The 20,010-nt window shown below is 41.6% G+C and overlaps 1 protein-coding gene across 3 annotated transcripts in view; it reads right to left on the reverse strand.

Annotated features, from left to right (window-relative positions):
- Positions 1-5,744: 5,744 nt before the first annotated feature.
- The window catches only part of STARD3NL (STARD3 N-terminal like), a 103,499-nt gene continuing 89,233 nt past the window's right edge, over positions 5,745-20,010 (reverse strand). For all 3 annotated transcript variants that reach the window (XM_077491644.1, XM_077491645.1, XM_077491646.1), the window contains 3 exons: positions 18,060-18,158; positions 14,374-14,436; positions 5,745-12,907 (listed from right to left, as the gene is read on the reverse strand). In XM_077491644.1, coding sequence (XP_077347770.1) covers positions 14,384-14,436; positions 18,060-18,158 — 152 coding nt within the window. In that variant the 3' untranslated portion in view covers positions 5,745-12,907; positions 14,374-14,383. The remainder of the gene's footprint in view (positions 12,908-14,373; positions 14,437-18,059; positions 18,159-20,010) is intronic.

Below are 20,010 nucleotides of genomic sequence, written 5' to 3' on the forward strand. Positions count from 1 at the left end.
AAGTGACTGTTCCTAGACAAAGCAGTTGGCCAATTGCAATAATAGGCAACTACATTTCTAGGGAGACTGTACACATACTGCATATGAAGTGCCCCCGGTTTTCGTGCGTATAAGAAAATTAAATTTTTCGCAGTTGGCTGCAGACAGAAGAGGATACTTTGTGACGCTTGTGTTCCCCTATCTTTCTATGATTCATACAAGGCACAGGTGGTGGAGCTGACTTTTGCTGATGAGCTTAAAGTGACACTAATGCCCCGTACACACGAGCGGACTTTTCAACATCCAAAGTCCGAAGGACCGAGTCCGTCAGACTATCCGATCGTGTGTGGGCTGCAACGGACTTTTGATTCGCCAAAGTCTGACGGACTTTAGAAATGAAGCATGCTTCAAATTTTCCCGAAGGAACTCCGCCGGACCCGGTCCCCTTCGAAAACTCCGCTCGTGTGTATGCTACTCCGACGGACTAAAACCGACGCTAGGGCAGCTATTGGCTACTGGCTATGAACTTCCTTATTCGAGTCGGGTCGTACGTCATCACGTTCGAATCCGTCGGAGTTTAGTGTGATCGTGTGTGGCCAAGTCCGTTCGGCCGAAAAGTCTGTCAGAACTCCATCGGAACTCCGGCGGAACTCCTTTGGAAGTCTGTCGGACATAAGTCCTCTCGTGTGTACGGGGCATTAAGGTTCAATTTTTATTTTTTTTATAAACAAACATGTCATTGCCTCCAATGTGCAGCTTGTTTTGCACAGAGTTGCCCCAAATGGTGTTTTCTGGGGTCCCCCGGCAGCTCTCCTAGCTCCTCCCAATCTCAGATAACCCCCTGGGAGAGGCGCCCTCCCAGGGGGTTACCTTGCGGGCGTACTCCCGAGTCCTACATTCGGCGTCCATAGCCGCCGAGTGCAGGACTAGGCCCCACATGATTGGATTTGATTGACAGCAGAGCATGCAAATGGCTGCGCTGCCATCAGTCTATCCAATGAAGAGCCAAGAACCCCGGGCAAAAATCCAGCGCATTCGCAACGCAGGACTTTCCAGGGGTCAGGTAAGTAAAACTGGGGCTGGTAATCGTCAGATTTGTTTCACTTTAATGCATAGGATGCATTAAGGTGAAAAAAAAAAGAACCTTTATAACCCCTTTTAAAAAGTTAGATCCCTTTTACACTGGGGTGGTGCGGGCATTAGCGGTAAAGCGCTACTAGTTTTAGCGGCGCTTTATCGCTGTTATAGTGGTGCTTTTTGGCCGATAGCAGGACACTTAACCCCTACTAGCGGCTGAAGAGTTAATAGAGCCTGTGTCGCGCAGCTGCCAAAGCACTCTGCAGGCGCTTCGTCAACACTACCAATTCATTTTAATGGGCAGGGGCAGTTTGGAAGTGGTACATACACCACTCCCGCACCACCCCAAGGATTCTGGCTGCAGGACTTTTTTTCCCGTCCTGCAAGTGCACCATCCAAGTATAAAAGCACTCAAGCTTTCACACTGGGGTAGCTTGAGAGGCGCTTTTTAGGCCCTATTTTTAGCACGAAAACACCTGAAAAGTGCCCCAGTGTAAAAGGGGTCTAATTGTTATTTCTAGAACAGAGCAATGCAAGGATATCAGGACTAATATGCAAGTTGTCTGCTACTTAAAGTGGTTGTTAACCCTTACAAACCGCTTTGACCTACAGGTAAGCCTAGATTAAGGCTTACCTGTAGGTCCAAGAAATATCTCCTAAACCTATATGGTTCAGGAGATATTTGCCCGAAAACAGGCACCGGTCTACGGCGCATGCGCCGTAGACAGCGGTGCGCAGGCGCACTGAGCGCGGCATTCTCAGCGACGGAGCTGCCACACGTGTCGGCTCCCGTGCACATGCGCGGGAGTGACGTCATCGCGGCTTAGCAGAATGACAGCGGCGGAGCTGCGAGACCCCACCAAGAAGATGGATGCGGCGGACTACAGGGGACAGCGGCGACTTCGCTGGCTCCTGTGTCAGGTAAGTGACACATAATGGACTAATATGCGATGCATAGTAGTCCATTATGCTTTGCCTTTGCAGGGAATGAAAGAGGAAGTAAACTCATCAGGGTTTACTTCCTCTTTAAAGCCCAACTCCATTCTCTCACACTTGAAACAAACACCTTTTTTCAGATGCATTTGGGCTGGTCATGTGGCGATGAGGTTCCTCTTCCTTCTGTGGTAGCCTGAAGAGAGTGGTAATGCTTTAATTACATTGTTACCCCTGACTGCAGTATTCTACTATGATCGAGGGGTTGTATCCATGATGCCTCAGGCTCACAAAAATGGGTTGAATGATGCTGTGCGTCATTAAAATTTGAAAGTCTGCCCCTGGCCAGCAGCTGCAGAGTGAGACCCTTGCTCTATGTGGAAGCAGTAATCTCCCCTAAGAGATCTGACACTCTCCCTACTGAGTCAGAACTATAGCTCTGCAATCTGTAAAGCTTATGCTACCTGCTGATTGGACAGCTCTGGCTCTGAATCAGCAGTGTCGGATCTCTGCTTTCCACAGAGTAGGGATGTCACGCTGTGGGTCCTGGCAGAGGGCAGACTTTTCTACTCAAGCTGTGGGTGCTTCCTAAGGAAAACAAACTGTAAAGGTGTCATATATGCTGGCACCGCAATGCTGAAGGAGCCGGGCAGAAGACTTTTGGATTCAGGCAGTGCCCGGGTATTTAGCAGCCACTGGAGCAGAGAGGATCCCTCTATTCACTTTAGCCGTTCAGCTGACCTCGCACGATTTCACTCCTGCATGTCAGTCCTGATTTCAGCTGCAATTTCAGAGAGATCTGTGCAGATTACTTTTTGAAATCAGTGCGTCGCACCAATGAGGACGGTGCCATTGCTGGCAATCTGACATGTCAAATCGTACCAATGTGAACCAGGGCTTAAACACAAAAAAGAGGACAAGCATAGGAGAACAGAGTTGGAGCATGGAACAGGTAAATATGATCTTTATTTTATTTTTTTAATACAGAGGAGAAAGCCATTAAAAAAGTTTACAGTTGAACATCTAATATAACAGTTTTTTTGGCTTGCAAACATTAAATTGTATTCACAATTGGCTTTGAATGGGTAGTGTTTTGTCTGCAATTATTTCACAAATTAACATTTCCTTTATCAATTATTTTTCCAGGAGCTGTATTTGTCAGACCTTTGAGTTACCGAGCAGCATTTCTCAGCTATTGTATATTACTTATGAAGATCATCCTATATTGGCCTGCCATGTTGTTTTTCAAGTACAAGATGAGACAGTAAATATACAATGCATTAGTGTACAGTCAGCATGAAGTATGTGTTACCTGTTGGATCAGTTCCAAATATTCATGGTTATGTAAGTTTTATATTCAATGTACTGTAACATCTACAGCTATTGAAAGTATCTTTATTTTTCATTTTGCATACTGTACAGAATTATTAAAACCACCATTTTTTATTTTTTTTGCCCATGCGAGTCTCACTGGGGAGATTTCTTTCTACTTTCTGTTCTCTAAATACAACAGGAAGTGAGAAGAAATTTACCCAAAGTGAGGTAAGTTGACAGTTGGCACTGGAACAAGTGTACTGGTCGGAACATCTTCCCTTCTGTTTCTGTTCTAGCAGCAATCCAAAATTTTGGATTTTCCCTCACTTTCAGTCCTGATGACAGCGATCACCAAAACAAATAGTAGGTTTCTGACCTTATTAAAACTGTCCTGCCAGTTAGAAAAGCTCGGGAAAAGGGATATATGTAAATGTTAACAATTTGTTATACACATACTAACTATGTGTTTTATGATTAAACCAATATAGACTTCTTTCCCAATTTTATATAAGTGCTATATATTTTCCAGATGTTTATCAGACTAAAATCAGTGCAATCACTTTGTACCCAGTGGTTATGAATCTGACCTTTTTATCCCACCGCTTCAAGATATATGTAGAAAGCATCTGCATAACGAATATGAGCAATCACTTGAATAGTATACAGTGAGGGAAAAGGTATTAGATCCCTTGCTGATTTTGTACGTTTGCCCATTGACAAAGAAATGATCAGTCTATTATTTTAATGGTAGATTTATTTTAACAGTGAGAGAGAATAAAAACAAAAATATCCAGAAAAACACATTTGAAAAAAGTTATAAGATGATTTGCATTTTAATGAGTGAAATAAGTATTTGATCTATCAATCAATCACCAAGATTTATGGCTGCCAGGTGTCTTATATACAGGTAATGAGCTGAGATTAGGAGCAGTGTTTCTCAATTCCAGTCCTCAAGGCACACCAACAGATCATGTTCTCAGGATTTCTCTCAGATGAAACGGCTGTGGTAATTACTAAGGCAGTGAAACTGATCAAATCATCTGTGCAAAATAATGGAAGGCCTGAAAACATGACCTGTTGGTGCGCCTTGCGGACTGGAATTGAGAAACACTGCCTTAAAAGGGAGTGCTCCTAATCGCAGCTTGTTACCTGTATAAAAGACACCTGCCACAGAAGCAATCAGATTCCAATCTCTCCACCATGGCCAAGACTAAAGAGCTGTCCAAGGATGTCAGGGACAAGATTGTAGACCTACACAAGGCTGGAATGGGCTACAAATCCATCGACCAAGTAGCTTGGTGAGAGGGTGACAGTTGGTGCGATTATTCCCAAATGGAAGAAACACAAAATAACTGTCACTCTCCCTCGGTCTGGGGCTCCATGCAAGATCTCACCTCGTGGAGTTTCAATGATCATGAGAACGGTGAGGAATCAGCCCAGAACTACACAGGAGAATCTTGTTAATGATTTCAAGGCAGCTGGGACCATAGTCGCCAAGGAAACAAATAGTAACACACTACACTACAAAGGACTGAAATCCTGCAGCGCCCACAAGGTCCCCCTTCTTAAGAAAGCACATGTACAGACCCATTTGAAGTTTGCTAACGAACATCTGAATGATTCAGAGGACAACTGGGTGAATGTGTTGTGGTAAGAGGACACCAAAATCTCTTTGTCATCAACTCAACGTGCCGTGTTTGGAGGAGCAGGAGGAATGCTGCCTATGACCCCAAAAACACCATCTCCAGCGTCAAACATGGATGTGGAAACATTATGCTTTGGGTGTGTTTTTCTGCTAAGGGGACAGGACAACTTCACCGCATCAAAAAGGGACGATGGACGGGACCATGCACCATCAAATCTTGAGTGAGAACCTCCTTCCCTCAGCCAGGGCATTGAAAAGTGGATGGGTATTCCAGCATTAGAATGACACAAAACACATGGCCAAGGCAACAAAGGAGTGGCTCAGTCTCCAGACCTTAATCCTACAGAAAATATGTGGAGGGAGCTGAAGGTTGAAGTTAACAAATGTCAGCCTCGAAACCTTAATGACTTGGAGAGGATCTGGAAAGAAGAGTGGGACAAAATCCCTCCTCAGATGTGTGCAAACCTGGTGGTCAGCTACAAGAAACGTCTGACCACTGTGATTGCCAACAAGTACTAAGTCATGTTTTGCAAAGGGGCCAAATACTTATTTCGCTCATTAAAATGCAAACCAATTTATAACTTTTTTGAAATGTATTTTTTCCGGATTCATTTGTTGTTATTCTGTCTCTCACCGTTAAAATAAACCTACCATTAAATTATAGACTGATCATTTCTTTTTCAGTGGGCAAATGTACAAAATCAGCAGGGGATCAAATACTTTTTTTCCTTCTTTATGAACCATTTTTTCTGGAAGTATGAAACATTACAATTGAAAAATAAGGACTTTTGAAGACTTGTCTGTAAATTAAAAGCATTTATTAAGCAATAATTAGTGCTCAAGGATTTGTGTATATACAAATATTTACAAAGTATCAATAATTACAGATTACCAGTTATCTCATGTGGCATGAACATATACAGTATAGTCAAAAGAAAGACTACAAACAGGGCTTATTCACACCAGTATGTAAAAGATGTACTACTTTCAAAACTCCAGAGAGCAAGGCACTGAAAAAAAATATAGACTTGTTTACACTGCTGACGTAAATCGTGTCATTAGCCCTAATCTGTTAAAAAAATCTAGTGCCTATTGGTACACTACACTGGTGTCAAAGAGCCCCTAGAGCAAAGCAGTGCCTTTGCAGGGTAAAGCAACAGGTTCACTTTAATACCCCTCTTCCCAGAACCACTTACCTTTCTTTTGGTTTGTTTAGCTGGCAGAAGAGAAGAAAACACCCAGTAATTCTACATATACAAGAGCATTTGATTCACTCCCCTTCCTTTGTTGCGACAACTCAGGCGCTTGGTAATTGGCCCAGGGATGTCACATGGGGAAGAGGGAAAGTCCTCAACAATGTGTAAGCTCCACATAGAAATGCCAGTCTTACATTGGGCTTTCTTCCCTTACCGACAGGGGAGTAAAGGAAAGAGAAGTATGTGCTGTTGCTGTGGAGGAAGCATTAAAATTACATGAAATGAATTGAAGCTCAAACTAATAATAATCAAAAACATCACTTGTATGGTAAATGCAGGCTGCAATGCACATGCAGCAAGGGTAAGAAATGCAATGCAAGTAAAGTACGGAAACCTTTAAAAAATCCCTGTATAGTAATTACATTAAATAGAATTTGTTAACAGATGTTCACAGTTAAACAAAAGTCATCCCTATAGAGGTAAACAAATATAACCTGATCCAACAATAAATGTCAGTTAACAGACACATGCAAAACATATTTTCATTTTGCAGAGATCTACTGTAAAAGATATTCACTTGCATTCTTAGTGGCTGTTCTGCAGACTGCATTTTGGTTCAAACAGTGTTGGGATTCCTCCCAAATCCCCAAATTCCTGACTAATACACATACAAAAAATAAAATAAATAAATAATGACTGCCAGAGACTGAAACACAACAGTGCCAAATTGAGATCAAATTGGCATATATTCTGCAAATATTAGGAAAAGTTAGTATCATTATTATTCATTTAAATGTGAAAATTAAACCTTGAGGTTCTATTTTGCAAAAACTACCCCTTCAGGATAAACTGTATGTGACATATACAACATAAGCTTGTATGTAGCATTTTAACAATTGGGAATATTTTCAACATGGTGAGATGAAATTCCACCTATGGCTAATCTCAACACATCATTACCATGCCAAGTATCACCATGTCTAACTATATTAGCTGTGAAACTGCAAATATACAATCGGGAGTGGGCAGCCCCAGATCAAAAAAAGCAAGCCTCCAAAGTAAAACATCTGCAAGGGGGGGTTATTATATATCACATTTATACATTCTCCATAGACCTTTATATTAAAACTATAAACAGATCTATCTGCTAAAATATATAACTGTATATACAGAATTGAGACATTGAAGAATAAATATACATCTTAAATTGGAACTATTTTATGTGCTGTCTTTAAGATCTACATTTTCAGAGTAAGAGGAACTTCCTAAAACTAAAAAGGGACGCTATATGCTGTAGGATATTTATGAATCCTGGAATACACACATAAAATATACAAACCATACCAAAACACAATCTTTAAATTTTGATTGCATTGAGTTTTACAAACTATGAAAAACTGCACAACTTCATTGATATGCTTTATCACACACATTCAAACAGTTGTAGTACATGCTATAGATGTAATTGGTACATTTAAATAGCTAGTCTACCTATAACGCTTGTTTTACCAGGTTGAATTATCAGTTGTATTTATATCCTAGTTTCTAGTTTAAGGCTTATGCTGCAGCTATTACATAAAATGTAACAAGGATAATATAACTACCTCCGGACATAAGACAGGGCTTTCAGACTTGTTTAATAAAAGAGTTTTGTACCAAAGATTGTTCCAAAGTTACTGATAATTTTTTGCTACTAAGGAGTCCTAAGCTTACAAAAAAAACAAAAAACAAAAAAAAAAAAACAACACATGGAACAATGCCAAAAATGTTGTTTGCAGGTACAGGAAACGCCTTGTGGGCGTGTATTGTGTGCAATCGTTTATAGTAAAAAGACATTTAAAAGGATAGAAAATAGATTAAAAAAAATCCAGGTCATGGATGGCTTCTTAAACACCAGTCTCTTGTCAGGATTGTTTAATTAAAGGGGATCGGTCTTGGAAAAAATATGTAGGCTGCTAATTCTGAGCTTCCTCTGAAAATGTAAGTTGCCTGGTAGTAATCTGTGAATTGGCTCTTGAGAAATTATGATATGCATATTTGTTCTGGGTCAGTGATACAGAAAAAAAAATTCATCCAGAGGGTCAGGTCAATTTGCCCCCCCACCACCTTTTCTCAATGGGTTTTAAATAAACTTTTTTAAAGGCTGGGAAAATACTGCTAGCTTATAATTCTCTTTTCCAACTACAACAGATGAGGCAAAGGGATAGTGATGCTCAAGCCATTAAGGTCTACTCATTACCAAAGTATATGTAAAATATATATAAATATCAGCCTTGGGTAAACTGACTCCTGAAAGGGTAACTGTACTTTTGGTCACAAATGCATGGCTGCGGTAGACATCTGATGTGCTGTCAGACCATAAATATAAATGGGCGTGTTTTAAAAAGAAAGCATTTTTAAGTGCTTACCTCTTCAAATCTTCCGTATGCTAACAGAGGTAATGGGCAACAAACTCTGAAAGGAAGAGGATGGGGATTGTTTTTTGTTCAGCTACATTGTCCTTATCCATAGACAGTACTGTAGACACTTGATACTTAGAAGAAGACTTCTTTTGTGAAAAACTGCCCACTTAAAGTTATAGTTAGCAGCATGCAGGCTTTCTTTAGAAGCCCTTCATTTGTGACCCAAAGCTGTATTTTAATTTCCTAAGTCAAAAATTGAAAAAGAAACTGAAAACAAACAGAATGCAAAAATATGCATTAGAATACAAATTTACTCAACATTTTAAAAGATAAGTTGATATACTAGTTTTCTAATGTAATTATTTACACTGATTGTAAGCATTTTGTGAATATCGGCCAATGTTTTTAAACCATTCGTAAAGATTTCCTGGTCTTCAGAGCACTGATAATTTTTGGTAAAGCCAACCACTTTTGCTGCAGGAATTTCTATTTGGTTCTATTCATAAAATTACACTTGCAGACAATAAACCATAACACACAGATTAGAAAAATAGATAATTGACAGTGACTTTGAGAGGAGGGCAGGGGAAATCGGAGCCGCAGTAATCGAGGTAAACACAGGCACCTGATGATGTCTAGAACATCGTTTCCCCAACATGACCATACAACTAATGCCAGTGGGGGCAAGGGCTAAAATGCTGGGGCCATCATCTGGTAAAGATAGCCCCATGTGGGAATGTAGCAGCTAATGTGACTGTATTGACAGCTGGAGCTCCATAAGACAAAGACAGCCACACTTCGCCTGTGCCACACTTCATCTTTCTCACACATTGGCATGACTTTGCTCAGTCTGCCTCATGGCAACACCTGTTGTCAATACAGTTACATTAACTGCTACATCCTCACGTAGTACTGGTTTACCAATAGTTCTGGCAATTCAGCACCCATCTCCCTACCGGCATTGCTCTCAACAACCCAGTCAGGGCAGTCTTAGAAAATGATGGGACCCCATAAAGTTTGCCCAACAGGATCTCAACTACTGCCCACAGGCATCCCCTGCTGGGCCCCCTTGCTGACATGATGGGGCCCGATATCAGAGTACTGTATTACAGGACCTGGCTGGGGTGCCTTCTCAAGACCCATCAGACTACAGACTAGGATCATGCCAATTCTGATGATCCCCTAGACCTTGCAGATAACAAGCTGGGGTCAGGCCTCCAAAAAACCAGCAGACTATAGACTAGGGGCATGCCAATTTCTTGGGTTCCGCTAAACACTTCAGATAAAAGCTAGGGTCACCCTCTAGTTCCCTAGGGGTATCTTGGTGTCTCCTTGACTTGCAGATTAGCAGATACCCTAGTGCAGCCCTGGAGCTCCTCCAACAAAACATCATCCTCCTAGAATCTATTGGACAAAGTTCAACAAGCCTCCACAGCGAATGGCCATCGGTTAGTTAGCTGGGACATTTGCTCAAGTCTAGTTTGGGTTCTCAGGCGTTAATCGTGCACTTGTTTGGTGTAAAGACAGAGGTCTATGGCCATCTATGGCCAGCAGCAGGCAATTCTCTAGCCAAGTGTGTACTGTGTTCTGTGGATTGGAGCTGCGCAGAGCCAGAGGCTGTGGGGGGCTCCAGGAATGGAGCAGCCTGCATTAGGTGGAGACTTTCTGAGTACTTGGTGGTGAAGGATTGATACTCTGCTGCCTTTTGGGGTGATTAACTTTAAACAGGTTCAGTAGGGAGCCCCCCCAACAGACTATCAATGAAAATTGACAAACATTGCTGATACAAAGGAACAAGAAGTCGTCTTAAGAGTGAGCAGTCATCTGAGTTTGATCCCAAAGCAGCATCCAGTACATGTGTCCCTGGGCCACGTTTCAGTCCTGTCTAGAGAGACGTGTGGAATCCTACCTTCATACAGCTTATGTAACAGAATCACAACCCATCGGCAGCCCCTGCTGGACCCAAGCCACCCTGGCCCGCTACAGGAGTACTCCCTGTACCTCCAAACCCCTGCATTCGGTCACCGGAGGTTTTTTCTGTTTCCAGAGTGACTGGAAATTGTCCAGTTCTGCTTTAAAACTACCTAATGTACAAGAAACAAAATGAGGCCCATGTTTGGACATGCTCCCTTATTGTATGCATGTTACCCAAAGCTTTTTAGCTGTCCAGGTAGGTAATAAAAATACCTTAAGACCCCTTTCACACTGAGGCGGTATGGGCGTTAGCGGTAAAGCGGCGCTAGGATTAACGGCACATTACCGCTGTTATAGCAGCGTGTTTGTAACCCCCCAGAAGGGGTTAAAAGCACCCGCTTAGCGTTGCTTTCAAAGTGGCGCCCATTCATTTCAATGGGCAGGGGTGGAGGAGGAGCGGTGTATACACCACTCTCGCACCGCTCCAAAGATGCTGCTTGCAGGACTTTTTTTTTCCTGTCCTGCAAGCGCACAGCCCTGATGTGAAAGCACTTGGGCTCTCACACTGGGGCTGCAGAAGAGGCAGTTTACAGACACTTTACAGGCGCTATATTTAGCGCAAAAACGCCTGTAAAGTGCCTCAGTGGGAAAGGGGTCTTAATCACTGACGTGATCAGATCAGGTAAGGTAAGATCAGCTATCTTGCGTCAAAATGTTACAATGTTGATCAGTATACTTTAACCTTAGTATTGGCAGCTCAACTCAACTGCTGACCATACAGGCCATTATGAACTACCTAAAATCGTACATGCTCCCGATGACTTCAGTTGTGGTGAAACATGTAAGGTGGAGCCTACGTACGTGCTGTTGCCACGCTTGTCTTGCTGTGTACACAAACTTGGCTACCTCCACGCATGGTCTATTTGTTCTTTATTGATTTTACGCTTGTTGTTTCATATGTGATACACTTGCATTATTTTGAATTTTAATGTTACTGGAGGATATGCAATGCCTGATTTATGGGGATATATCATACTAAGTGCATTTGACTCCATAATAGAGTCCTACAACTCTAAGTCTATCTTACATTGGTGGTGGCAGTCGATCACGCATACTTATGACTTTAATTTTTGCACGTTTTCATGAACAATATCTATTTACAATTTTTTTTTTATATACATTTTTTAAATACATCTTTTGCCAATATTTGCTCACTATCTTTATGGACTGATTTGATTTATTTTTAATAGCACTGCATAATTTTTGTTCTAATTGTATTGCACAGTATATCCGACTGTTTTTGCTAGTGGCTTTTTTCACTTTCTTCTTTCCCCTTTGTCAGCGCATTTTCCTTCTCACTTGCATTATGAAATACAAGTTATTCAAAAAGGTATTTAAGGGTAAGGTACTACCACCTTTACTCCCAACTGAATGCAGTCAAGACACAGTGAGTCATTTGTCTTTCTCACAGAAAAAGCAATAAAAAAAAAAAAAACCCTGAATCTGTACTCCTCAGTCTATTCCAGGACCCTAGATCTATTTTATTTCTACACTGTCAGTTGCTCTGTGCTCCCTAACGTGCTTAATTATTGCAGTTTAAACAGTTCTCTAGGAGAAATTTGAGTAGTGTATGGCCAGGAATAATAATCAGAGACTCATGCTTGAACAATCCTTGGTAGTGCGTTTAAGCATCAACATTAATTCAATAAATATTATGACAAAAATCTGAAGAACTTAGAAAATGTAAATAGGTTTGAAGAAGTGCATCATAAATACAGCAGCTAAGCAAAGGGAGGTTTACTGAAGGAAATTCTAGTGCAAGCTAGTCTTTAGCCTTGGCTAGTGGGAAGGCCCTTGTGGACACCGCACCTTTAAAAAAAAAATCTGTAAATCACATTTGATAACGTCCAAGCGCAGCAGACACTATAGCTACCAAATATTCACATTATGCCAATCTCAACTGAGCTTCACAAGCAGTAAACATATAGACAAAGTAGTATAAAAATCACCATTCCATAGCTGAATGTCACAAAATCTGTTTTTAGGTTGGCATGGGAGCCAGCATTATAATAAAACACAAAGGCACAGGAATATCAGACAGTAGATACCAGCAGAAAGATCGATCTTCGGTTCCAGTGAATTATCTCCTCCAGGAAAACCATGACAGCACAAAGCAGCAAGAGTCATTACAGCGCCAAAAGTCAAAGTATGTAGCAAAGTTGTCATTGATGAAGATGGCTACCTGCAGCCCATGTCTACTTCAGTGTTTATGGAGTCAAGCTTAGCAGACATTTTGCCTTTCAGAACTGCAGCATCTCTGAAGTGTAATCAGCTGCACGACTACATATAATTTTTTCCATCTGCATATAGCGGTCTGCTAGATGAGCTGATGAAGATTCATGGCTGTTGCCCCTTACTAATTTCATTCATGCAGTAAGAACATATTCCTGAGAGAAAAGAGACAACTTATTCATACATGTTTTACATAACAAATACAGCTTTTTACATCACTAAACGATATAACAAAAGTCATTTTTTTTATATTTTTGAGCCAACTTAAAGTGGTTGTTAAGGCACTATAATATGATCATGCCATCCTGTGCCCTTGTGCTATTTGCCCATGTGCCTGTGCTTTGAAAAAAAAAACCAAAAATGGCCATTATACTGTATATCAGAGCGTTGCTCCAAGCCCTCATGTGGCTCCTTGGCTCTCCTCGGGTGACAGCTATAGTGGCCGTGGTCAAGCACTGCCGCCGTCAGCCGGGGAGGAGAGAGAGATCCGAGGAGTCATGTGAGCGATGGGAGACGCTCTGATATGTGGTATAATTTGCATCTTTTTTATACAGCACAGACACAGGGGCACATAACATAATATACCAGAGGGGATGGCATGATCATAGTATAGATTTGAATGCACCAGGATTGTCAGTGGAGTGGACAGAGCTGACAGGCAGGGAGGGAGGGGAGAGAGAGGACAAAGCAGGGCAGTGGCTGACGGAGGCACATAAACTGACCGCGGTGTCAGGGCTCAGCAGCTATGATAAACTGTAATCAGTTTACGGGGGGGGGGCATAGCCAGGGAGGATCATCCAAGTTTTTTAGGTGATTGGGGGGGCCAAGTTACACAGCACAAGCACTGTGCTATACAACACGTTTTGAGGGCAAAGGATCTTTTTTTTATTTATTTTTTTAAGTTAACAAACACTTACGTTTATTCAATAAAAGTGCATCTTAAACTGGTTTGGCTTCAGTAAACTGTGTACGGTTTTCTAGCAGTTATGTCACTTTAAGCCTTACACACACAACCTTCGTATAACAGCAGCATGTACAGCAAGGTTTTATTTAGCAATAGCAACGTTTTCTGCAAGCTTCAGGCAATTCTTTGAAGACTAACTATATCTAAAGCCAAAACTTTAGTTATTTCACATTCGATCGAGTAAGGAATGGTTGAAACACCATTCCATAAGGTTTATTGACCATCTATGAAATTTTGCTTCATGTCCTGTCTTGTGCTGCGATAGGAATCACTCCAATGTGAGGAAAATCCCCTCTGGCAAGTGTGCACATTGAAAGATTAGTCCTCTACTCCTGCTCTGTTGACAAATGGAAATGTAGGCTGTCACGTTAACCACTTGAAGATCGCCATTTCAAAGTTCTGCTCCACTGCAATATCTGGGCCTCTTAATAGGGCAATAAAACGCACTCTATTCAGAAATCAGTAGGAGGAATTACTGTATATGTGTGTTCATTTTCTTATGATAGCTTTAATAGTTAACGTGTGTGAGAAATGTACTTAGAAATTGCAGGTTAAGCTAATTTTATCAAATGCAACTTAATTTCATGCGAATATCAGATCATAGCTGGAGCTGTTATGTTTATTAAAGACTGACTGATAAAACTAACAGCAGTTTACCTTGATAATCTTACACCAAAAGCTTTTCACCATCTTGTTTCTCATCAGGTTCTTCATCAGATTCTGTTAACAAAAACAAGGTAAAGTGCAATGGACTGCTTTTTTAACGTAAAACATTCACATAACTATGCATACAGAAATGCATTCCCCCCCCAAGGCAAATATTAGATATCAAAACCTGAAGCTGGGAATACAGCTCAATGCACAATGACCCTAAACAAATATAATTAGCTGACATGTATTACTTCAAGCTAGCCACAAGAGGGAGCCATTTCACTAAAATACTGAACCTTCAATACTCCCAACATGTTAAAAATGCAAAATCTAAAAGTTACAGAACATCTAAATTGCGATTAGCTTGCTGCTCGACAACACTGACATTCATTCATATGAGCGCAATTAGTAAAGGATTCATAACATAAGCTTAATTTTGCACATAATAGGACAGCTTACAAAATAAGTTATAAATACTTTGTTGGCATTATTAAAAAAATATATAGAAATTATTTACAATCAACTATGATCACCCAGGTACAAAAATAACTTAAGTACTAATGTTTTCTGAAGAATAAATAAATGAATAAACCCACCGTTTGAAATGAACAATTATATATTAACAACTATATTATATATAATATAATCACTTGACTAGTAGTCTGTAATACCCTTCATTGCTAGGACATGTTTTAGTTGTCTGTGCTGCAGAAATTTCACTGGCAATTGCTTGGTTGTGCAACTCTGCACCCAAATGCACTTTATATGCATTTCTTAGGCAGAGAGCTTTATTTGGTGGTATATATTCTAATCATTCGAATTTTTTACTATACAGTATAAAAAATAAAAAAAAAAAACTGATGCACTGCATGCTCCGAAACTTGTTTAGTTTAGGACATATATGTATACAGTGCAGAGGTCAAGACTATTTAATGCACAGAACAGCTTGTAGACTTTAATGGTCAGGCGTTAGCACCCCTATGGCGGTGGCAAGTGCCCCTTTAAAAATTGATGGTGAATGGGATGTGTCCCCCTTAAATACTGGCGTTATAAGTGACTGCTGGTGGTCATTGATCTTTTTGCCCATAAAAATGGTGGTCAGTGTGCCCCATATGCTCCTTCTGTACTTCCTTTTTGCTCAGTAGGAAACCCCCCCCCCCCCCCTTGCTGCTCAATGTGTCACCTTTGGTCGGTAGGTAGTGGTCTCAGTTTTACCTACAGGATTGGCAGGAGAACTTCTAAGACAATAAGCAAGGAGAAAGAAAGAGGACTGAGATCCAGCAGCAGAGAAGGAGGAAGGGGTGGGCTCTCAAACAAACAATAGTATGGTTTTAATTTAGGATAACCACGATTGGTCATCACGGTTCAGATCACAGACTAAAAGGCACAGAGTCCATCAGTGTGGCTCTGTGCTGATAGTCTGATCTGTACTGTTTAATGACAATTTGATCACAGGCATTTAAATGGTACACTGGCCACCCTTTCCTTATTATAAGCAACACTCCAGAAGTGGAAGTTCACCACCCAGCTAGTTTAAATATAACTAAATAGAGAAGTGGTTAGAAAAAGTGGTTGGAAAAATGGAGCTGTCACGGTTGGCCCCAGGAAGACGTCATCTACGAAGAAACATGTAGGGCTGACGCCATCACGCTAACATGCCCCACGTGACCCCAAGTACACGTGCGTTAGTTTTTTTTCTGTGCTACTTTCTAAGCTTGCCAGCTGTTATATGTACTGTGCGAGGGTACTCCGCTTGTTGTGCTCTCTTTTTTAACAATAAAAGCCCATTTATTATTGAATATACTACACTATTGGAGCTTCCCCTCCTTTTTTACACTTACGGCCTGAGGGCTTATAAGTGATATTTTTTAGAGTAAAATTCCGGCCATTTCTCATTGCCGACTGATGTTGAGACTGGAGCCTAGCATTGAGATCCCAGTGACTGAGGAGATCCACTGGTACCCACAGCGGGGTATCTCTGCATGCACATATGACCTTGCCACTAAGGGGGGTCCATCATTTCTGGTAGGCCCCTTTCACACTGGGGCGGTGTGGGCATCTTATGTTAGCAGTGCTTTAGCAGCGGTATTCGGCCACTAGCGGGGCAGATTACCCCCCCCCCTGCTAGCGGCTGAAAAAGGGTTAAAACTGCTCGCAAAGCACTGCTGCAGCAGCGATTTGCCGGCGGTATAGCCGCTCTGCCCCATTGATTTCAAAGATGCGGCTAGCAGGACTTTTTTTACCATCCTGCCAGTGGACTGCTCCAGTGTGAAAGCCCCCCGGCTTTCACACTGGAGTGAAAGGAGCCGTTTTTTTCAGGTGCTATTTTTAGTGCTGTAGCGCCTGAAAAAAGCCTCAGTGTGAAAGGGGCCGTAAGGGAACCCACTCACAGAGTGAAAACACCATTCAATTGGGGACTCCTATACACCTCCTCTTCCCCCCTTCTTTGGCGACGGTGGATGAATACTGGATTTGTTCTCTTTCCCCATCTGGAGTCTGCCCTCCCCCCATCAATGTACTTTCTTTGAAGTTTTCATGGACTCACTATATTTTGGGTATATTTTGTTCAATAGTCAGGTCTTGTATTACCCTGACACAATTGGTTTATTTTAAGCGCAACATACATATATACTTGTATAACAACACTCCAGAAGTGGAAGTTCACCACCCAGCCAGTTCAAATATAAGTAAATATATAAGTAAATAGAGAAGTGGTTAGAAAAAGTGGTTAGAAAAATGGAGCAGTCACAGTTGGTTTGCTTTTAAAAATGCAGGCTGCAAATTTGTAAATTAGATCTAGGCTTCACTACCTAGCAAGCAACTAACCAGGAACAAGTTTGCAGTGCAGGAATTTAGAGTTTTAAGTCTTCACTGAGTGCTTAATTTTTACTTGTTCGTGATGCCAATAGGAGAGCTTTCTGGAGCTTGCAGAGTCAACAAAGGGAGCCCATAAATTTCCAGTTTTCCAGGTTCGCTTTAATACTTCAGCTAGGTTTGGCAAAGACGCTGGATGACAGTTGTAGCGAAAAACAAATACCCCTCTCCTGATATGCAAATAATTGTGTGCACATATATTAAAGAAGTAAAGTCAAAGCTATTTTGGCAATACTTCTCCTATGGATCACAGGAGTGCTATTCACTCTACACTCCTGTGATGCGTAGGCTGGTGTCGCTCAGCGGGTCCAGGCTCAGGATAGATCCTGACTTTACAGTTCAGATCTACCCAGATGCCTGGATCAGCAGCTGGCCCAGCCTCTCATTGAGCTGCTCCCTGCACAACCCAGAGCTCCAGTGAGTGCTAGAGGGTCAGATCAAAGAGCCAGTGACTGACAATCTCTGGCTCTTTGCAGACTGGAGACCAAGAACTAAGTGATCAGCGATCTTTGATCACTTAGCAGTGCTGGGGACAGCTGCAGCTGGAATTCATACTTCCTTTTTAATTCTGTGCTAGTGAGTTATGAGACTTGTTCAGATTGCAAAGTAGTGATGTGTAATCCAACTAATAAACTCAAAACCCCATATAGATTCTGACAGTTAAACAAGTACAAGTACTTTGCACAGAACTCTTTTTTTTTTCTAATCCGTAGTACAAATAGGACTGAATTTTGGTAACAGCTGATAGGCCTCTACATTACATTTTTCTACCAGGGTAGATCAGAAAATGTGTAAATTCACACATGTAAATATAGTACCTGCAGGAGATTCAGGGGGCGAATAGAATTGTCCATCTGATATTGGTCCAGGTGGCAAAAGAGGAGCTTGTTCACGAACACTTTGGATCATTAAACGTCCTAAAAATAAACATTTTCAAAATATTAAATTGTCATTATAGCGATTACTGGTCACGTCATATTTGTCTTGGCTTGCATTGCTGTAATTAGTGTGCAATAAAAGTAGCATATGTTCACCCAACCATTGTTTCAGTAAAAGCCAGCCATTCCATTAATTTCCCAAAGAAACTATAATGATAGGCTGTGTATGGCGGGAGCGACCAAGCAGAATGACCAATCAAATACAATCAGTACACTGAGCAGTTGACTGGCAGACAAAATCACCTGCATCTACATCCTCACAGATGTAGAAAAGCCAGTTGCCTGCCAGCATTACTAATGAGCCCACCTCGGCCTTCTCTTTCCTGGGTCTGCCTGTGAAGATTAGGGGTGTTGAATTTAATCTCAGCATCACGATTCGGTCGTTCTCAATGCTGCACCGATGCTTTGAGTCGGCCAAATTGATTTTTGGTGATGTCATCTGCCTCTCTGGGAGAAACACAGAGGCAGAGCCTGCATGGTGGATAAAGCACCCTCTCCTCCCCTTCACTGAAGCAGAAAGTCAGCTGAGCCAGTACAGTGCAGTGGGAGGAGCTCAAGGAGACCCGACATGAAAAGAGGCTTCACTGGAGGCACCGAAAGGGGGAAAACACACTGAGCATGGAGGAGGGGGAATCCACTGACACTAATAGCAGGTAAGTGCCAGTGTCACAGATTCCATCCCTCCACTACATCACCCCTTTGCCTCATCCCACCATGCCTCAGATTCCACCATGCCTCAGATCCCACCATGCCTCAGATCCCACCATGCCTCAGCCTCTGAAGAAAAATTGTGTTTTTCGGACTGCTTGAATTTTTGGATAAATGTTTTTAACCATGCACGGAATCAAATCGAATCGTGGACAAGATAATTGTAATCGAATCAATGTGATACATGGTATCCTGTGTGTGTGTTACATTAAAAAAAAACATGCCTGCACTATCTTGCCTTGCACCAAGGTGCATTACTGCACTTTCATTTTAAATGGGCTGTCAAATGCAATGTGTTTCAATGCATAAAAATGCCAGTGGAAGTGCATGATGGTGTCTGCACGATGGTGTCAGTGGGCCCTTATTCTCATTAAAGTCTAACACGGGCATTACAATGACAGCACTGTGCATTGCATTAGAGTCCTGGCTGATTCACTAGATGAAGGGAAAGGGGGGGGGGGTCTGTTTCTCTACCAGTCTGAGTGCTGCTTTAAGGGTGGGGGGGGGGGGGGGCAAGAAAGATCCACATACTGACGCACGCTCTGTGCAAAAATGAATTTTCTTAAATAAATGCATAACTGGATTAAATGGTGCTTTTAGATCTGCATGGAGATTAATTACCAGCATGCCATCTGCTGCAAATATATCCTAGCTGCCTGCAGAGATATCTCCATCATGTGTCCTACTTTGAAGATTTAAATACAAAATCAGGTCAATTCTGTATTAAGCAATTCTTTAATTTATTCTACTTTTGCTGTGCTTATTTAATGTACACAATGGGGAAGAACTAAGAATAACTCCATTGAAAACTGTATATAAAGAAGTACTGCTCTAACAAAATATAGATGCCTATACAATTAAAGTATTAAAACTTTTTTTTTTTATAATTAAAATAAAAAAAGATGTTATACTAACCTGCTCTGTGAAATGGTATTGCACAGAGCTCTCTTACCTCTTCTTCTGGCATCCCCCATATTGTACGCTTCTCCTTCCTTTGGGTGTCCCCTCAGCAAGCAATGTGATAAAGGGGCACATTCCCGATTTGGGCTGTGTGCATCCCCAGATACACAGTGCTGGCAAGCCATGCCCCTGTTCCCTCATCACAGGAGTTTGATTGACAGCA

This window comes from Lithobates pipiens, unplaced genomic scaffold (genome assembly GCF_037356315.1).
Source record: "Lithobates pipiens isolate NorthernLeopardFrog02 unplaced genomic scaffold, aLitPip1_a1.2 Scaffold_19, whole genome shotgun sequence".
In the NCBI taxonomy this organism is placed as follows: Eukaryota; Metazoa; Chordata; class Amphibia; order Anura; family Ranidae; genus Lithobates; species Lithobates pipiens.